General features: G+C 41.4%; 4 protein-coding genes across 7 annotated transcripts; 1 reads left to right on the forward strand and 3 right to left on the reverse strand.

The window, feature by feature from the left end:
- Positions 1 to 1384: 1384 nt before the first annotated feature.
- Positions 1385 to 2124, reverse strand: RB195_017346 (uncharacterized protein; the record flags this gene model as incomplete). 2 transcript variants are annotated; one of them, XM_013446917.2, is made up of 3 exons in its annotated part: positions 1385 to 1654; positions 1716 to 1862; positions 1918 to 2124. In XM_013446917.2, the coding sequence occupies 3 exons, from the start codon at positions 2122 to 2124 to the stop codon at positions 1385 to 1387; spliced, it is 624 nt and encodes a 207-aa protein (XP_013302371.2). The 2 variants fall into 2 exon arrangements, with proteins under 2 accessions (XP_013302371.2, XP_064040184.1); XM_064184303.1 differs by having other exon boundaries at positions 1918 to 2121.
- A 1216-nt stretch (positions 2125 to 3340) lies between these two features.
- Positions 3341 to 5458, forward strand: RB195_017347 (uncharacterized protein; the record flags this gene model as incomplete). 2 transcript variants are annotated; one of them, XM_064184304.1, is made up of 4 exons in its annotated part: positions 3341 to 3363; positions 3740 to 3899; positions 5037 to 5085; positions 5451 to 5458. In XM_064184304.1, 4 exons carry the CDS (start codon positions 3341 to 3343, stop codon positions 5456 to 5458), a joined length of 240 nt encoding a protein of 79 aa, XP_064040185.1. The 2 variants fall into 2 exon arrangements, with proteins under 2 accessions (XP_064040185.1, XP_064040186.1); XM_064184305.1 differs by lacking the exons at positions 5037 to 5085; positions 5451 to 5458 and adding an exon at positions 4862 to 4915.
- A 2863-nt stretch (positions 5459 to 8321) lies between these two features.
- On the reverse strand, positions 8322 to 15745 carry RB195_017348 (uncharacterized protein; the record flags this gene model as incomplete). Its single annotated transcript, XM_013446916.2, has 12 exons — positions 8322 to 8429; positions 8778 to 8870; positions 9620 to 9747; positions 9826 to 9961; positions 10344 to 10484; positions 10580 to 10669; positions 11908 to 12004; positions 12436 to 12558; positions 12629 to 12735; positions 12890 to 12970; positions 13124 to 13266; positions 15634 to 15745. 12 exons carry the CDS (start codon positions 15743 to 15745, stop codon positions 8322 to 8324), a joined length of 1359 nt encoding a protein of 452 aa, XP_013302370.2.
- A 1453-nt stretch (positions 15746 to 17198) lies between these two features.
- RB195_017349 (uncharacterized protein) lies at positions 17199 to 20522 on the reverse strand (the record flags this gene model as incomplete). 2 transcript variants are annotated; one of them, XM_064184306.1, is made up of 10 exons in its annotated part: positions 17199 to 17395; positions 17459 to 17519; positions 17577 to 17743; positions 18741 to 18878; positions 18937 to 19042; positions 19101 to 19211; positions 19357 to 19477; positions 19560 to 19653; positions 20391 to 20446; positions 20500 to 20522. In XM_064184306.1, the coding sequence occupies 10 exons, from the start codon at positions 20520 to 20522 to the stop codon at positions 17199 to 17201; spliced, it is 1074 nt and encodes a 357-aa protein (XP_064040187.1). The 2 variants fall into 2 exon arrangements, with proteins under 2 accessions (XP_064040187.1, XP_013302367.2); XM_013446913.2 differs by lacking the exons at positions 20391 to 20446; positions 20500 to 20522 and having other exon boundaries at positions 19560 to 19645.
- Positions 20523 to 20530: the final 8 nt, after the last annotated feature.

The following is a 20530-nucleotide window of genomic DNA, read 5'->3' on the forward strand; positions in this document are numbered from 1 at the left end:
ATTGGTCCATCTTATCGTAAAATGCTAATGAAAGGGTTTCATCATTTGATATCTTTCTCTTCACTCGACTTGGAGAAAGTCCTAGAATCTGTTGGAAAGTTGCTAGGCAGAAGATGCTCCAGGAACCTTTGATCTAGTGAAACTTGACTAGGTATACTAGAAAAAATCAAGGCACTACGATCTCGTTGCGCTTCCGCCGTTCCGATGGCCGCAACAGGTCTGCTGCAGCACATGTGAATTCTGTGCTTTACAAACACTGCACTTGACAAAATACGTTTAGCCTGCATGATTTCATGTCCCAACTGGACACGCGTTGCGACCGCAGTTCGAGTAAACATAAGACTCGGTGAGCATGTACTTCCTCAGCAAACAGTTTATTTTCTTCGAAAATTCCTGCTGAGAGTTAATCATTTTGAGCACTGCCGCAAGGTTGAAGAGTTGAATCAATCGCTACTAGTAGTGAACTAACTTTAAGAATTTTGCCAGCGCTCCTGGCTTTATCTGCCCCAGAGTTCAGAGCCGCGCGGGCACGCGGTTTGGCGACTCTGCGGTTTTGGTGGTTATTGACTATGCACAGCAGTGTGCTCAATAACCACCAAAACCGCAAAGCCGCCAAACCGCGCGCCCGCGCGGCTCTGAACTCTGCGGGCAGCCTTAGAGTGAGTGACGTGGCTGAGTTAACGAGCGGAAGGTTATGCAATGAAGGGCACGGCGTCGATGAATCCCTATTTGGATGCGTCTACGCATTGGACTTCAATTCTTACTTCCTTTGAGGTTTCTGAACGTGCGGTATGAAAACTATGAGAGAACTATGAGAAAGAGAAGCCCAGAAATTACAGGCGTATGCTTTTTAGCCCTACGAACATTTCTCCCCTTCAGTAGCACCTGACTCTTAATCTAGAGATCATGCCACTATCGGCGAGCTGACGTACTCTATCTTGAAGTACAAGGATTGACTTCTACCGCAGTATCCTTCCCTTAGGTTATGAATCGAAAAAAGCTGGGCTCTTTTCAACCATCCAGTCGCGAGAGCTCACAAAGCTTACAAGTATTAAATAACCTTTAATCCTTTATGGAAGTTATTCTGCAACAGAAAACTGCGTGTGTATAACACTGCATAGGTCTCTGCATCCTTTGTTATTTCCTGCCAGCAATACGACCTAAAGTCCCTGGTAAATTGGCTGTAACCTTTATAACAATAGCACGAACATGTCTGCTTTATGAACAAACGACCGTCTGCAAAAGCCACCCTTTCTGCCGTGTCCCCAAAATTTTTTTAACATTTGCTGATAACCAAGCTTTTTATCAGCATTTACTCCACATAATACATATGCATCAAACAATCAGTAGGAAGAAGTCAGTAAAGTTGAGCAGCTGCAATGTGCTAGACCCTGGAAGCGGTGGATTTCTTGACAGATTTGACAGTTTTTCTACTGCTAGATCCTGTTGTATTCCTCGTGGGTTTCGCTTTCTGAGCAGCTTCCTTCCTGACAACTTCTTTCCTGACAACTTCCTTCTTGACAACTTCCTTCTTGACAACTTTCTTCTTGACAACTTCCTTCTTGGGGGTCTTCAGTTTCTTTTCAATCTTGGGTTTGGGAGCTGGAGCTTTTTTAGGCGCTATCGGTTCGCTGGTTGCCTTCTTTGCAACAGGCTGAAACGGAATCTCATTTCTTCATGTTCAGATCAAGCGGCTTGTTCCTACATAAGCGCACCTTCTTCACTGTCGGAGCTGCAGTCTTCTTCAACTTCTTGTAGTCAGCGTTTACTTTGAAGCTTCCTGTAGCTCCGATTCCGCTCACTTGTTTGAGCTCTCCTTTGGCAACACCCCGCGCGAGAGCGCGCTTCAAATGTACATTGATCTGGAAACAAAATTGTCGCAAGCATTAAGCAGAACCACTTAAACTAGTAGCATACCATTGATACGTTGTCTCCCAATTTGTAATGCTGTGTTATGTATTTAAGAATGGCAGACTTGGATGAACCGGACCTCTCCTTCAGTTGCGTGATCGCATCCTTCACCATAACAGCGTAGGTCGGATGCTCCGGCATTGATTTCGGAACACGCAGTGCCGTCGCCTTCGGTGGTCTTTTTGAGGATGAGACAGCAGCAACGGACATCATGGAGTCAGGTCTCAGTAGCAATGACTGGACCTCACCGAGTAGAACTCTTTATATACAGGATCCCTCTGCCGGGATCCTATTTGAAAACAATTAGTCTGTTCATTCAAAGTAAGATAAATAACAAATGCGGTCCTAGGGAGCAGAACCCTCTCCAATAGGAATATGAAAAAGTCTTGTAAATAAACCTGTAATAAGTTAAATAGACCTTGTAAATAAAATAGAAACATTTTCTTTATGCTACGAACAGTTCGGTTGTGCCATAATGTATATTTTTTTGAAACGGTGTAGTGGCCTTCCTCGTTTTTCTCTTAGGAAAATTGCAGAGAAGGAACCGTTCACGTGAGGGGTCACGGGTCCCTGCACAAGCATTTTCAAGTACAACTTCAATTCTGAATATTTTGTAAATATTTATAAATAATGTCCATGAGAAACTTGTCTTTCTTTCAGTTGCTGTAGTGCGCACCAGTTAGGGTTACCGTTATGCTCCACCGACGTTGGCGATCTCAATTTTGATAGGTATAGACTTATTGGGGCGGGCGAAGTGTAGCGGTTAGAGGTTCTACTTCTTGCACGATCGATCGGAGGTTGGAATCCGCACTAGTGCTCGCCAACCCTTTCATCCCTCCGGGGTAGATAAGCTGGTACCAGACTTGTCTGGAGGATAAAAACACTGACTTGGCAGATCGGTTAGCCACCGCAAGACATTGTATAGACCAGTTACACGTTCGTGAACCTCAAACGATTCTGAATTGAAGTGAACGTTTGGGCGCATCCCAAGCGGAACGATTAACGCCAGAAACTTTATCTTTTATCCTTTTTTATAGACTGATTGATTGCACTGATTGCTAAGGATGCCTTTTCTTCAACCGATACGTTTTTCATTCTTCTTCAGAGTTTCAGTATACTTCACAGACACGATGGTGTAGCTCTAGTGTGTCACTGGCAATTGACACATATCGATCGAGTGCACTGGCATGGCAGCATCTGGTCGATAATCACCAGCTGTTAGTGACACGCTCATGATATGCGATCGCGTCTTTGAAATATAGCCATTCGGCCACATTTTCGCTCAAACCACTGCCGCCAGTGTTAGTTGTCGCCGCCACCGATGACGAATACATATGACCGCAGCCAAATGACTAACCTTTTTCAACTATTTCTTATCTTCCCAGAGTAACTTCGCCATTTTCATTCGTTACTAATCGTACTTGCATATATGTCGATTTCGAAGAGGGATCAGTTGGTTTTTTGCGAATTTCTATGTATTTAAATTTGATTTCATTTTCGCTTTAATAGCTTCACAATCTACTTCTCTGAAGCGATCCAAAGTTTGTCAAGTGTTCCCTTCCTTGATTTGTTAGTTAGTTAAAGCCGGATCGAAACGACATGAAGCACAGTGCAACTGCGTAAGCGGCTGCGTTCGGAGCGGTGCGGTGGAGCGTAGCGGTTGCGATCGAGGGGGACCCTTGCCAACACCACTGCACATCGTTGCAGTTCGCGATGGTCCCACCTCGATCTTAAAAGTTAGCTTTGCCGCGCGGCTTCATCGAGCCGCAACGAGCTTCATGCCGTCTTAACCCGACCATACAACAATTTCTTTTGCGTTTCGTTCCAGGAAAACCCACCATTTCCGCCCAATACTGAAATCTTCCCGTCATACATCGTTGCAACACTGTCAGCAACTAAAACCACTGATAAAAAGACTGTTTGTCGGATGCGTTGCTGTCACTGAAGATAATCTCCAGACTTATTTACTTCGACACGACAACAGAACGGTAAAGAAAGTAAGGCATAGTCGCCGTCGAATGTATTCACTCAATAAACACGATGTCTTATCGATTGGTGCTCGTTAGAGAAGAGAGAGAATCTAATGGGGCAGCGTTATCGCGGCAGGCGCGTTGCGTCGACATGATTGGACATGTTCGCCGGCGACTGCTTTTAGAACAGTTTTTGAGTATACAGAGACGAGAAGCCTTTACCCCAATGAAATATTTATAACTTTCAAGAAAAAAAGAACTTTGTTGCAGTTTTCCTCATAGCGACGTAAATGCTTTTCTTTGGAGGAATTTTCGCATTTTTTTTTGGAGGAATAGGAGCTCCTCTAAAAATATTGTCTCTGAAAATTCAATGGACAAAATTAAATCGATTGTGGTCAAATTTAACTGATGATTTAAGGGTATTTGTAATAATAATTGAGCCCTAGGGAATTATCGCTACAAATTTCCAACTTGGTCGCAGGAATTTTCGATAAATTTGGATTGTAGCTTTATTTGTGAAAAGTGTAGATTGCAGATCACTATGATCGACCTTTCCAGCACTTTTTCCGATGACGCACTTTCCATTAACTTGGTCCACCAACGTTTTATAGTACTAAGATTCCCTTTCTTTCAAATGGGTGATGCTATATTCGTTCCACACTTTCTAGCAGTTGGGGCTCCGTAGAGCTAGCACCTTGTTGGAACTTTGTGGTGAGAGCTTAGGATTGTTGCAGGTTTAGTCCAATATCCTCACGCTACTGCTCCATCAAGGATTGTCATTTTCATCTCATTAAATGATAGATCTTTTATTTCAACATCTAGAAACCACTCAAATGGAGCTTTTTTTAAAGTACTCCTTAGCCTTCTGGAACTATTCACATTTGCTCGTGGGATCCTCATCGGACTGGTCGATTCGAATTCGCATCTAAAAGCTAAGTTTTCAGTGACAACATCAATCGTTGAATATTTTACTCATTTAGGAAGGAATACAGAAGCTCATCAATGACATGGAGAAGCCTGTATCCGATTTTTGAAGAGCTTTGGCAGATTCTAATAAATTTGAACGTAACTCCTAGTTCGGTTTTATCACGAACTATCACTCAATTCTACCTTTCTTGGGAATTTCCATCAATCAATCAGCGAACTTTTTTTCAGTGCATCAAGAAACGAATAGCATTGGGCTTTAGTTTACAGAGCTTTATGCGTGAGCTTTAGGATGCTTTGAAACCCTATTTCATCTCCTTTCTTTCCTTTTTTCTTCCTTTTTTTCTGCTTTCTTTGAAGCAGTTTGATTATCGCAAAGGTTCCAGAAAATTGGGTGTAAAAATATACCTGGTAATACAGGTATAGTAAAAAAAAACAAAAAAACAAATGTCCCATTTGGGCTCCACATTCCCTTCCCTTCTCTGATTAAAAAGGGAGAAACCCAGCATCTTTTCACCACTTTCATGTATCACGAATTCTCAAAACAAAAAAGATCGGCAAACTGACTCCTTGAAGAGATCAAGCCGGGATGGCATGATTACTTCGAACTGTACGATCCCTCCAGGTGTAAATGTTTTATCTTAGATGTATGATTAGTGAGGAGATCTGGCGCAAGGCACAGCAAAAGCAACGCCATGAATTTCTTGAAAGAAAATCTATTGAGAGGGAGAGAACTCTGCAAGTAAGCACTTAAGTTACCGCTTCAAAACTTCAAAATCAATCTTAAAGATTTGATCTGAATAACTAGCTGCCTTTTCGAGATTCCACCCAAAAATGCAAGCCGAAGCGGTGCCAAAATGTTCAAATATTTGGTGTTCAAGTATCAGGATTTAAATTCTTTGTTAACAAATCAATGAAAGTCACTACCAATCATCTGCTGCGTCACCTATTGTCTTTATCTTTCTTCTGTTTTTAAGCTTTACTGTGGGTCACGGTACTTCAGTGTCGGTAACCTCTGCAGATTAGAAATTAAAATTAGAAATAGTTGATCTACACGGACGGGCATCCAGTCATGTTGTAAGATCTCCAACTAGTATTTTTCTTCTCTAATTTAGGTAGTTTATCCATGACGAGCTTCGAAAGGGGCACATATTACCTACGAGCAACGTCTCACGATTTTGACGTGGTGTAGAACCCACAGCAAAAGCAGAGTTTGGGTGGTAGATTGCGGAATCCAGTGTGGTTCATCTTTCCCTAATCGTCATAAAAAAACGGAGCGGAAGACAAGGTTTTTTTTTACGACGATTTCAGTAGCGCGCCTGTGCACGCGCCGCATGCACGTGCGAGCGGTCGAAAGTTAATAATGGCTTCTCATCTCCCTATTCGAGTGAAACTAACGAATACGCTGCTGAGGGGACCGCAAGGTGTATGGTAGGGTCGAGACGACATGAAGCACGTACGCAATTGCGTATGCGGGTTCTCTCGAGGCGCTCCGAAGCGTAGCGGCTAGAAGCGTGGTGAAACCCTTGCTGGCACCACCCATCGCTACAGTTTGCGACGGTCACAACTCGATTCCAACTGGTGCCTCCACCGCGCCGTTTCAAGCGCGTGCGTAAATGCATCGCAACTACACTCGTGATTCATGTCGTTTTGACCCGACTACACGTACAGATGCGCTCTAACGTACCTCTTAGAGATAAAGCAGTTTCCACGCCGTTTACAACGACGATAAGAGAAAGATGGGCGGAACCACACAGGATTCCGCAATCTACTACCCGCACCGACGCTTCCGCTGTGAGTTCCGCTCGAAAAAATAGTGATACACTGCCTTTCAGAGCGGTAGTTTATGGACAATAGTCAGTCTCTCAATTTACTTTCATCTCCAAGCAAAACATTGTTACATGTTACACAAAATATTTCATTTATGCCGATAAGATACAAATGTTTGCGTAAAAACAGTATCTAGGTTATCTCACAATTTGTACACACACAAGTGGACAAACGAAATTATCAATTACCGGAGCAATTATCACTTTTGATAGTTAATTAAGAAACCACATAATTTTTGAGCATAGTCTTAGCAAGAATTAAACACAGTAGACTCTTTTGAATTGTGATAGCGCAATAATTCGCATACAGATTTCCTGACGTAGAGCTTGTTCTCTGAATGAGATTTTCATAGGGGAAGACAACACACACTCAAACTAAACGATGCGCTGTTCGCAAAGTGTTGACCAATTGAAAAAAAATGTGTTTCATCTATACAGTAAATATGCTGTTTTTCGAATTATAGCTCAAAGGTTAGCCAGTAGATCGTGATCAGCTAAAAATACTGCACTGATTCCGCATTGAATAACTTCTTTTTCACAACAATTAAGAAAGGAGCTAAAACAAAAATCATACAAGATCTTGATGATCACTGCATACTGTTTTCAAGGGAATTAGGAAAAAAAGAGACACAAGCGTCATTTGCACGAAAATAATGATTATTGCAATGGATTTCGGGGTGCGGCAGCGATAAGAACTTAAAATTGGTGCAACACTGTTTTAATTACCACTGTACAACGTGAGTAGACCTTTGGTTTTTACCTTCTCATGCACCTCCCTACCAATGGATCGAGCAGTCGAGTCACTGGCCTGCTCCGTGCTTCCATTTTTTTTACTCGTCCAGGTGTAAATTTGCTACTGCTGAGAACTTAAAGGCATCACCCCACGAATCTGAGGTGGTATAAGGTAGGTGATGTATTCGTATACGGCATAGTAGATCATAGAGAGGGTGGAGGGTGGAGGGAGGGGTGATTCCGCCCATTTCTTCCTAATTGCCGTAAAAAAACGGCCCGGATGATGCAGCGATGCACAAGGCTGGCGCGCTCCAGTCGAACTCGTTGTTGAAGATAGCGCACCGGAACGCTCGAAGCCGCATCTTCCTGCCCGTTTTTTATGGCAATTAGGTAGAAATGGACGGATCACCCTTCTCTCCATAATCTACGATCCCGTATACTAAATACTCCACCTTAAATCCGTACCACCTCAGATTCGTGGGGTGATGCCTTTAACACCGAGAATTTTAGCGAGAGTTGCTGTTTAAGCGATTTGTTGGCTGTGCAGATAGATACCTTGTGGTGTCCTCGACGGTGTAAGGTAGCGTGACGCAATACAAATTTTTTCATGCAACACCGTGTGTTCACCCCGGGAGCCGCGACGCATGCAAGGCAACTCACACTATTCCTTCATCTGACGCACACTCTCTGTGCAGTGGATCCATGGAACGCCGTCTTCAGTGCAAACATATATACTCTTAGAACTGGTAAAGCACGGTAATAAAATTTCGCGGCCACGAGCGAACCTAATCGAGTGTCTACGGTAGATTTGTCGAATGCAGACATACGGCAACGGGATCCATGGATTTTTGATCGGGCTGCAGCTGCGATAGTTTTTTCAGTAAATAGGGGTGCATATAGTGAGGCAAACTGATAACTTACATCTGCAAACATTTCTATCGCTTCTAAGTATCTATCAAAACCAGTATATTAGTACAATGATCAAAAATATGGAGAAGAATGCTCCTGAGACTGTGTTGTTCACTGCCAAATAGACGTGTCTCCACTCCATTGTTGCATCCGGCTGAAAAAAAGAGTTTATATCGGCTTAAATCTTACATTTTATGGTCTTCGTTATTCTATAGTCGCGTTAGAACGCCCTGAAGCTCACCGCAGTTGTTGGAGCGCAGCAGTTAGGATCGAGAGGGACCCTAGCTAGCACTACTCACGGCTACAGTTCGCGATGGTCCCACCTCGACCTCAGCTGCGATCTCCAACGCGCCACCTCGAGCGTCGTCGCTTACCCAACTGAACCCTGCCTCATGTTGTTTTGATTGGACTATATTTGACCAGTATTCACTCATTGACAACGAAAACGTGGAAAATCGTTTGCTATTCCCCGGATCTACGTATTTTCATATTACATCATCACCTCATTTGATGTCCTCTGGTTGTCTGTATCCTCCAAATATCGCTGGTATGCAGTTGCTTGATCCGGTTCGATACAACAGACGACACGATTGACCTAAAAATCATAAAATTCGTGTGTAGCCCTTATAAATGATGACTGATTATATTCTGTGTGGTGAAGCAAATTATAGATCCTCAATCTGAACATAGAAGCTATAAGTAAAATGCGCGGTCGTTTCCAGAAATGAATAGACTCAGAGGTTTAAGCATAGAGATACGTCACGTTTTCCCTTCATTACCCGCAAAGCTACAGCTAGCAGTAACTGGGTCTCAACGGGAAATTGCGCATTCACAGAAGAATGAAACCCAGAAATAAATCCGAAAAGAAAATAGCCCTTATTTTTTGCTTCTTCTCATCTCTCTTGGTTTGGTCGCTCTCGAGAAGGACTACAAACTATACAAACCGATATAATTGTAATAATTTTCAATTTTGCACTGGTCCATGATAATATACATCGAAGAGGTGCGAAAGGTGGACCGAAAAGATTTTGAGAAAGTGCTCGTGGGAATGTGCATGAGCAAACTATGTATAGCAGTGGAATCGAGTTGGGACCATGGCGAACTGCAGAGATGGGTGGCGATGTTCTTACACGATCCCAACCGCTACCCTGCTTCATGTCGTTTGACCCAACTATAGTTAGGTAAAGTGCAACGACGGTAGCATGAAGGTAATTGGTCTGTTTCTTTTTCCTTCAGCACCTGCTTTGATTTTCTGTTTTAATCTTTTTTGCCCTTAGAAATGGGAATTTTAGGAGAATTCCTTACTAGTTCTTTTTTTCAGAAAACTTTCAGTAATTTTCTCACCAATTTAGCTGCCAAATAGAAGCGATGCGTTGGTGCTATAGTCCTCTTAACTCGGCTCAATGCAACGCATACCAGTGTCATGAGAAGACTTATCGATGACATCACAAAGATTAGCTCATAGTAGGTGTCTGCAATAGTGATTAGCATACGTATTCAGTAATTTTGAAGCTTTAACAATAACGGCGCGGTTACATTGTTAAACTCACAAAGTTTTGGTCTTACTCCAGCAAAACCGTTCGGTGGTGCAATTGAGCAAAGATAGATGAAACACACTGTTTGAAGTGAAAGGATGAACAGTTTTATGTAGACTTGCGTACGAAGATCACCAAATAGTGGCGAAACCTGCAATGGTTCTTGTATGACACACAACTATTCTAACAAAGTGGAAATTAACTACTAGAGTTTAAAGTTTTTTCGTTAGCTAGTTAAGAAATAAGAAAGAAAAAAAAAGAAAAGAAAAAGTTAAAAACTTCGTTAGTAGTTAATTAAGAATTTAAAAAAATTTTTTCCCTTGGACTGGTATTATTTGCAAAAAAAAAGGAAATAAAATTTGGTACACAAAATGATAGTAAATTGTCGTCTTTATTTAGTTCAGAACTGGACCAAGTTACATATGACTTGACACTGAACTTTTTTTTTTTTGATGAAGAGCTAAATTCCGAGGAGTTGGATTGTTTCACTTTGTTTTTTTTTTCTTGTTTTTTCTCTTTTTGTTAACGCTTACCAGCATAATTAGTGTCGCAATAGTGACGGGAATCTTCAATGCCATCCTTATTGTACTCATTTTCTTCTCAGCATGCACACAAACTTTTAATACTTCAAGTGAACTGATGCCAGCCAGATGAGTGATCTCCGCAGTATGTTCCTAAAATGATTGCGGGAACTGAATTAGATCTACGTTTTGAATGCCGAATAATAGTGCTAGTGAGTAATTCCAGTGAAATGATGGATTTCACTTACATCTACCACCCATGCAGAGTGCTCGTCCGCAAGCGTAGAAAGACCTCTCACACGGTCGAAGAGATTCTGTGCGGCTACAGGTCGGTTTACCTGGAATATTGTAACTTTAATGAGTTTTCGAAGAACATGTTTCGCTCAATTTCAACTTCATTCTTTTGGAGCTTGTATGGAGCATGGATATGAACTTCTTGAATGGCTTTTTCTTAAATGGTTTTCTAGTCGTGCAAAATTATAGTTTTCGTCTTTAAAAAAGAAGGGTTTCGCACGAATCTCGTACTGTTTGTATCCATGCAACTACAACTCCAACCTGAAAGAAACCCGGATTTCGTGTTCAAATCCAGTGAGGGTGAGAATTACAGCTGGATCACAAATTTGAATTGTGTGATGCTTTAACCCAGTTGAGTTATCATACGCCGCTGCTATATTTAAACTCTCCAGTATCGAATAAAAACGACCAGTCACTGATTCCACCATAATGACTTTCAACTTAAAGGCATCACTGCACGAATGCGAGGTGGTACGGATTTCGGGTGGAGTAATCGTATGCGGCATAGTAGATTATGGGGAGGAGGGTGATTCCGTCCATTTCTTCCTAATTGCGACAAAAAAAGGCCCGGAAGATACGGCTTCGGGCATTCTGGCGCACTTTTTTCTACAAGGAGTTCGACTGGAGCGCGCCAGCCTTGTGCGGCTCCGCATTTTCCGGGCCGTTTTTTACGGAATTAGGAAGAAATGGACGGAATCACACCCCTCTCCATAATCTACTATCCCGTATACGAATACTCCACCGGAGATCCGTACCACCTCAGATTCGTGGGGTGCCTTTAACCCAGTAGAGTTAGCATACGCCGCCTACGATTGCTATGTGTAAACTCTTCGGTATCGATTAAAAACGATTCTAATCATTCGTTGATTTCACCATCACGACTTCCGACTCAACCATAACTGGTACGCATATCCCTCGAGCATTACACTGGTTGCTATGCACCTGGACAATTACGAGTGAACATAGCGGTACGTAATTACTAGACGAATTACTAGATAACTAACGGCACTGACTATGGTTAATGTAATGTGTGTTTTGACCGTGGAGTTAATATTTTCAGAAAAAAAAATCCCATGAATTATTTCACCTTGTCAGGAAGGTTTGTTTTACATTATCAGTCGAATGTTCATAGTTACAAACTTTTCTTTATTAGCTAGTAACGCAACCAAAATTACTGGCAAAAAAAGAAGTCGAAGCAACCATGCGGATAGTTGTGAAACATTAAGGATCTGATTTACCCTCGATTTAAAAAAGAAAGGAACAGGGATTATTACCGACTTACCTTTTTGTTTTTATCCGTCTCGAGAGCAAAGGTGACATCACGATCTGGTTCGAAAGCCGTAAAATAGATACAACAATGGTTTTGATCTTCAGGAAACCTAGAATTTACTTTTTCAATGATTACATGGACATAACAACGGGTTTCTTGTGAGTTTGAGTGTTTCAGCAAGGTCTTCAGTTCAGCAGGAGATTTTTTCGTTCCACATTATTTCTTAAAATTTAGATGTCAATTTCTTTTTACTTCCTACACATAAGCATTGAAAGGTGGCGTTGTACTCTCACAGTCTGTTTGGTCTCTTCCTCCTTTCTTCCCCTTTTCCCCTGTACTAGATGATTCCACTCCACTGATTTGCCCTCCTCTTTTCCCTGATCCAAGAACGAAGAAAACCAGATTTTCATCAACCTCTTTTCATCTTTTTTACTTTATAAGGATCGAAAATGAGGATTGAACGTTAGTTATAAACGATACTTAACCCACTCTCTTAATTATTTTCGGTGGATGCATCCAGTGGTATATGAAGGAATTTACCTGCTGTAATCAACGTTGCAATAAGCAGAATAACGAAAAGTGAGTCGAGCAAACGCACGTCCCTCATTATCAATCTCCACATCTGTCAGTTCAGCTGAGCATGCCGTAATGTCAGTGCAAATACTGAAATATACATGAATATCATGGTTTGTTTAGAAGAATTTGCGCCGGAGCACGAACAACGCTGACATACCTGTGGTCGATCAGATTCGGTGACCAGATCTTGTGTGTGTCGTGAATGTAGAAATTTTCAACTTTCCACTCGGACGGTTCCCATTTCAGTCGAGTGTCCTCCCAAGTCTGAAGTATTGCAGAATTCTTTTTTTTTTGCGGTTGTTCTTTCTTGTAGTCCCATCAGGAGACGTTAACGATATGGTGATTGATGATCGTAGAACTTTTTTACTACTGCCTTTTTTTGTTCGTAGTTCGAAAAAAGTGCTAAGATGTGTGTTACCAGGTAAATATCTCCGTAAATTTGAAACTGATATGTACTTCCAGAGGTAAGCTGCACGTGCCGAATTGCAACGTCATCTATCTGAAAGCTTTCAGGTTTTCGGCTGGAAATGGGACTTGGAAACATCTTCGAGGCATTGTGCGAGGTATCCGATTTCTAACTAACTGTATCAAAACAGGATATCGCAAACTTTTACATTAGACGTGACTGGGAACTCACTACCGTCACCCTTACCTGTATGGTTAGTTTCGCTTCTGGTGGCGGATCAGTATGGAACGAGTTCGGATCGTGATTGAACTTCATTTCTGAGTCGGTAAGATATGTATAGATGCAGTGCTCAAGTCGTTCCCGTTGATGTATGGTCATTTCGGAAAAACCTGTATTTTTTTGTTTTTAAAACCGATCAATCAATATGTTTTTACGTACATTTTATTGTATACTGAGATCCCCACAATTTTATTCATGTAAAGTGTTCTTCTTCATTGATCGTTCAACAGATTATTTTAAACAGGGGCGGATGTAGTGTAGCGGTAAGAGGTTCCGCTGCCCGCACGATTGATCGGAGGTTCGAATCCGCCTCAGTGCTCACCAAACCACTCATCTCCCTGGGGTCGATAAATTGATACAAGGCTTATCTGGAGGATAAAAACACTGACTTGACAGCTACGGCTAGCACCCCTAAGTCATTTCATGGACCCATAGCTGCGATAGGGAAAAGCCGGACCCTCCTCAAGTGGAGGGGATTTAGCTCATGGGGTGCAGCTCAAGTGAAGGGGGTCCTTTTGCCAACCGCCCAAAAGTGAAGGGGGTAATTTCGCCAACCGTTTAAAAGCGAAGGAGGTCCCTTCCCCACCCGTTCAAAAGTGATATTGATTAACGCCAGACACTTTGCACAATTTATTTTAAACAAATCTGGATGTCCGGCCAAAGCCGAACTCTAAACTTTTTGTTTCGTTCGCCTTCACTGACCAATGAAAGTTAATAGTAGTAGCATTTTCTGTGAAATCAAGTTTGTCTTTTTCTAACAACGCTTTATCTCTTATTTCTTATTATGAATTTAGGCAAAAAAAATTCAGTTTTCTTTCTAAACGCGTCAGTTCTACATTTCGAGGAATAATAGAACTTCTTCATCAAGAAGTTATGAGTTGCCTAATATTGGTATACTATTCCTCATCGAAAGCTGGCTTTTCTCCATAACACTCAAGTTTCCTTTGGCTGAAAACAGAATTTTCTCTCAAAAACACTATAAGTTCTTGATAAGAAGGATTAGGTCAATGTTGTCTTCGGAAATCTTTCTCGAGGAAATTTTGCTGTCGCTTCCGTTCATCCGTCATTAGTGGATGAATTATTCGAAAAAATGAGGAATACAGCAATAATTAATCTAGTAAAGAGTTTTTGTTTCCTCCTCTAGAGGAAACCTGGGCGATGATTATTCCGTTTTGAGCAGAAAAAAAGATCATTGTCTTCTACACTATTCCCATTAATATATACTGAAGAAATAAAAAATTAACGCTTTTCAGGGGAATGTCTTTCCTTTTTTAACATTACTTAATAGGCGTTCATTGCGGAAGTACATTCTCTTCCACAAAGAAATTACTCTTGTACTAGAAGAGTTAGATAACTGCGCTGTATTTCCCATCATTCCAGTTGCGTAGGAAGCTAAACATATCTCCCCTTTATTTGTCCAAGATCCTTTATGCAAGTTTTCGCACTCGGAAGAAGATTGTTCTTGGTTAACAGCAGTTCAGTAGCGGAGCCTCTAACGAGGTGTCAGTACGATGATGGATTGAGCAAGATATATTCTGGATGGCGGAGGAGGTCAACATTAGCATTGACTTATTTAAAGGCAAATTGAACAAGGTGCTACGGCAACTAGATAATAGCATAGGTAGCAATGCTCGAATGGAAAAAAAGCTGATTGAGGAACTCATGAAAGTGTAGAAGGACAAAGCATTTGGTATATCAATCCATTTGCGAGGCGCCAACGCAATTTACTGCAATTCGTAACCATTGGGGTTTTGGAACGCGTGTTCGCCTACATAATGCCTATGCGGGGGCTAACCCACGTACGAGACTAGTGTTTTTATCCTCCCAGACATGGATAGTACCAATTCATCGACCTCAAATGGATGAGGGATTAGTTGGCACTAGAGTGGTTTTGAACCGCCGTCGGTGCAGCAACAGCGGACCTCTTACTCACTGCTCTACATCTGGCCCGGAAAATAGAGAAAAGATAACAAGTAGTTATGGGAATTATCTATTATATATCGCTCAAAATTATATATCTCACGACTTGAAAGGCTTGAATCTGATGGTTGGTGCTTTGTGGAAAAAACTAAAAGTTCTTTGAAACACCAACAAAGGTACGGATAAAAAGCACTAACGAAATGGTCAAAAAATGACTCGAAACAAGTTTAAGAAATATCTAAATTACTACCTATCTGAATATTTGTCTAAATTATCTACTGTAAACAATCTAAATTAACTATTTGAATACTGCCTATCTAAATATCTCTCTAAATTATCTATACTACCTAATTTTCAGTAAATCTTTGAAATATAAAAAATAAGATGCAACTCGATATGAAAGTTTCATACTATCAAGCGTCTATGACTTAGTAGTGCAGAAATCAATTAAGCATGAACATTCCAGAATGAATTTACTTCAGTTTGAATTTCTTTCCAACAACTTGGTACTTCTACTGATTTTAGTCCTACACGACATCCATTCCAGCAACACTCACCTTTGCTAGAGTTCTTCAGCGAATCGCATTCGTCAGTAATTGCTGCTGTCATCGGAATGACAGCAGCAGCATCCCGTAAAGTGCTAAGAACTGTCCACCACAGAATTAGCATGTTTTATAGAGTGTAATGAATATTGTGAATTCTTCACCGAAGCAGACTAGTGATGAAGTAGCACGCAATCGCCTTTCCATAGTGTCGCCTAGACAACGCCAACATCGATTCATTGTCATAGTTGTCCTTGCAATGCGATACACACAGTGTTTTATATTACAACTTAACGTGAAAAACACGTGGTGTCGGATGGCTTGGGTAGGTAGTACATGTCTGAGTATGGAATATGATATAAAAATGTTGATATCCCCGCGTAAGGATGACACGCAAATTCGTGAAGTGTTCCAAAATTTTCTGTTAGTTGGGAGGTCGTTAGCTTGGAAATCTTCTGTCAAGGTGGATACTTTGAATGCGTTAGTTGCGTTGTACAGCGTGCGATGAAAATTCGTTGAAATGCAGCTAAACATAAAAAAGGTCTGTGTAGTTAGCAAGATATATTTGAAAAAAAAATTTCTTCAAATTATGAAGAATAAAGACCAAGAACACAAACTCAGCAGAGCACATTCAAACAGCAATGAGAATATTTGGCGCATAGAAGAATGTGATGCATCCCACGATAATGGGATGCCACCGTGATTTAGTAACAGGTCGAGATTTCTTCAGAGACTGTATGTCTACGTACACTTCTTAGTCGAGCAATACGTTTCTGTCCCGGCTCTCTTCCCCCTAGAGAGTATCCTATAGCAGTAGAACTCTCTGTTCGGTTAATATCCGCATCCATACTGTCACCTTTTTTGAATCTTCATAGCTTGATTTACACACTTGGAATCAGATGAATAACTGTTTAAAGGCCTCACTCCACGAATCTGAGGTGGTACGGATTTCAGGTGGACTATTCGTATACGACATAGTAGATTATGGGGAGGAGGGTGATTCCGTCCATTTCTTCCTAATTGCCGTAAAAAACGGCTCGGAAGATAAGGCTTCGGGCGTTCTAGCGCACTTTTTTTCTACATGGAGTTTGACTGGAGCGCACCAGCCTTGTGCGGCGCCGCATCTTCCAGGCCGTTTTTTTATGGCAATTAGGAAGAAATGGACGGAATCACCCCCCTCTCCATAACCTACTATCCCGTATACGAATACTCCACCTGAAATCTATACCACCCAAGATTTGTGGGGTGATGCCTTTAAGTAACTTGTAGAGATGCAATTGCAAATCGTTTGCTATCGAAGCAGCGAAAATTACCACACAGCAAATAACATTAACCTGAGTCAAAATATAAGCTTTGTTATGATATTTCTTTATATTCGAAAACCTATTCTTCAAACTCCAAACTACTATGCCAATCTCACTATAAGATAGTATTGCAGCAGTGCAATCTTTATCGCATTGAAAACTATTAACATATGATCTTGGCGCAGCTATGATAAAACTCTACAATACAGTACCCTAAACTTTAGGAACTCGACCAAAATTACAGAAGAAACAAAGCAGACGAATTTTGCTATGGTCTTAGTAACGTTCTTCTGGAACTTTCTTGTCGCCCCATTGGAACGCTTTCCATATGAGCGGACCTCCCCATATACCGGCGCTAGTCGGCTGAACAACCATTCCCATTGCTCCGTTCTCGGACACACGTGAATACTGCCAGAACGTGCCAAGAACTAGCGTTGCTAGTCCAATGCTTATCCCGGAAGCAAAATTGTTCCCTGAAATAGAACTGCGTATATACGTACCACTTTATAAACGAATAAAAGCGGAAAAGTCCTCACTCATGGCTGATACAACAGCTCCGACGGCAGCACTAGCGAAGACATGGTTCTTGACGTCATCCTTAAAGTGCACATCAAAGAAAGCAGAAGGAGGATACGGTACCAACTGCAAGGTTACCTTCTTGCGCACTGCAGCTGCTGCCGAAAGTGCAAATCCCCATGTGAATGCGACCATAGCAGGTTTCGGCATGAGTTGGAAGTACCGCTGCACATAAGCTCTTGGGGAGAACTTCTCAGCAGGTACAGATCCCGTTGACCTTATCTCAAGTATCGTATACGGCAGCACTGTAAAGAAAATGCTATTCACTAAGAAAGTTATGGAAATTAGAGGCAAACGAAATAGAAAGGTGCTAAATAAGGCGAAAATCCCTGGTAAGACTATGGAAAAGTAAGATTCTACCGCAACATAAAATTAGGAATGTTAAATGAAAAATTGGGCTGGATGTAGCGCAGTTAGTAACAGGTTCCGCACGGTCGATGGCTTGAACCCGTAGAGCCGATCAAGTCTTTCACTCCTCAACAAAATGCTACCAGACTTGTTTGCTAGTCGGGAGAATAAAAACACCGACTTGATATATCTGCTGGCCCCCGCAAATCATTGTAGAGGCTGTACGTCCGTTCATAAACCTAAAACGATTCTGAATTGTACTGCAATGCGTTGGCACATCGCAAGCGAATCAATTAACCACAAAATCTTCACCCTTTACTTTACTTCAATTGTAAAATCACGTCCAATTTTGGAAGAATAGCTCTATATTTCCATTTCGAAAATAAAACATGAGCACCGATGACATTTCCTGAGTATTTAAATAGTACTGTCAAGTTAGGAATTCGTGGATCCTTAGCCAATGCGGACTAATACCTACAATTACGGACAGCAAGAAGTTTGATATTGACTAGTAAGGGGGAAACGATTCTGAACATGTCTGTGGAGTGTTAGATACTCCAAGTACAGCTGAAAATCCCCATGAGTGGACATCCACCACATCTTCTCAGGCTTGATTACAAGTGGACGAATGCCATGTGTGCGCGACTAAAGGGGACGTGTAAAATCATCAATTGGATTTTAAATCTGGTGAATACATCGGAGAGCCAACTTCAAAAAAGCATTGATGATCAAGTTTATAATATGGAAGATGTATGGATAAGCTTGCGAAATGCACGGGTATGTATATATGGCCAACATCATTTTGAGACAGCTTTAACAGAACAGTTTCATAGCTCAATAGTCCAGGATTACAAAACGATGTTGGGATGAAGACGCTAAAGAAGGAAAACTTACTCAAGAAAGCAGCGTACTTAGCACAGGCTAATCCCTTCTCAACTGTTGCTTCGTTCAGCGGCTTTTCGAAAAATCGTGGACCATAGTGATACCACGAGTTCGGTATAAGGGCAATACGCCCTAGTTGCGACTTTGGAGCTAAATAAGTGCAAAAACTTGGAGGTCGTCATCCCTTAGCTACAAACACCAAACTAACTATTCATCAAGTCGTTAAGTGACGGATTCACATCAAACCCCGGATGCTCTTTGCTTATATCAAATTTCTCGGCAATGGCTTTGTATTGATGCGATCCTTTCCACATCTAGATTAAAAACATCGCAGTAAAATCTAGTACGAAGAAGAAATTGCAAACTACATACCTTATCCTGAAACTGTTCCATACTTCCCGGTTGATCAGCTTTCACGGTGATGTCATGATGGTACTTTGAATCAAGACCGAGGGGTCCTGTAATTGATGTTCCATCGGGGACCTGAAAGTACAAGTACAATACGCTTAGGACTAGAAAGGTTTATTTTATTATTTATTTTCTTAATATTATTTTATTTTATATGTTATTTTTCTGGTTAAGACAAAAGTTTTGCTTGTTCTTCTCCTATAAAAGGATTCCTTATTACCTTAGGGTCGAACCACACAGGATCCTCCTCCTTGTATCTATGACGTACCATACGTAGCCGTCCACTACGAACAACATCGTCCTCAAAACCGGCTTCTTTCCACCAATCTGGTCGCCCCTTGCTGAATAGTATGTTTTGTTGATGCCACTAATATATATATACGTACACGTTCTCTTTCGAAAAAGCGAATGGTTAGGACTCACTACTCGCGCTTGCTCCACAACCCAATCCATGGTGGCCTTTGAGTTTTGTATGTAGCCACGAGAGGTGGTTCCTCGTCGTGACTCATGGTTCCACCTGAAGCAAAATAATGTATTGTCATTACTTGGATCTGGTTTCACCGACAGAAACGAAAAAACGTAGTGAATAGGTCGATGGATATTAAAAGTAGTAGAGAGTACTTCGATACTGCTAATAATCATTATCTTCAAAAAAAAGTTCTAGTTGGAGTGGAGGAAAGTAACCTTATAGATATTACAAAGTACTTAATGTTAAGGTACCACAACTAACAGTTACATGAAATCAGCCTTCATAGGACCCTTTTCAGCTCAGCAATGCTTAATAGTCGCCAAGTTATTGTAACAAATGGAGGTATTCCTGGCCCCAGCTCGATCAATTCGAAGAACAGCAGAAGAGCAAGTGATCTGAGTGAACCGCAAAGCAAAAGGCATTTCTTTTGCTCAGAAAATGCTGAAAATTCTGCCATCCTAAGCATCCGTTTCCTTTTCTGAGGCGAACTAAAGAAAAGGGCGTCGTCGCTTTCATTTTAAAGTTTATTAGCTTCGAATTTGTTTCTTATCCACTGCTTTTCGTGGAAGAGCAGTTGGAGCAGAAAGGAATAGCTGTACGCAACAACAAGAGAGACTAAGATTAAAGGAATTCTGAACAAGCACAAAAACTTCCATCAATCAATCACTGTTGTGATATTAAGGAATAATTTACTACCAGGTAGTTTGTAGGAAAAAAGATCCTATATGTAAAACCATCAAATGGAAAATCTTATGCATAAAAAAGAGATAATTGTACGACCGTACCTCCAAAACCGAAGCAGCACTGAAGAGAAAAGGTGCGAGTCTGTGACAGCTCGTAGCTAACTCGAAGGGCTCGTGCACAAAACCGCCGGCACCGTAGGCGTATCCGTACCGCTCGTAAAATATCACGCACATTTCGCTTC

Source organism: Necator americanus, chromosome II (genome assembly GCF_031761385.1).
Source record: "Necator americanus strain Aroian chromosome II, whole genome shotgun sequence".
Taxonomy (NCBI): domain Eukaryota; kingdom Metazoa; phylum Nematoda; class Chromadorea; order Rhabditida; family Ancylostomatidae; genus Necator; species Necator americanus.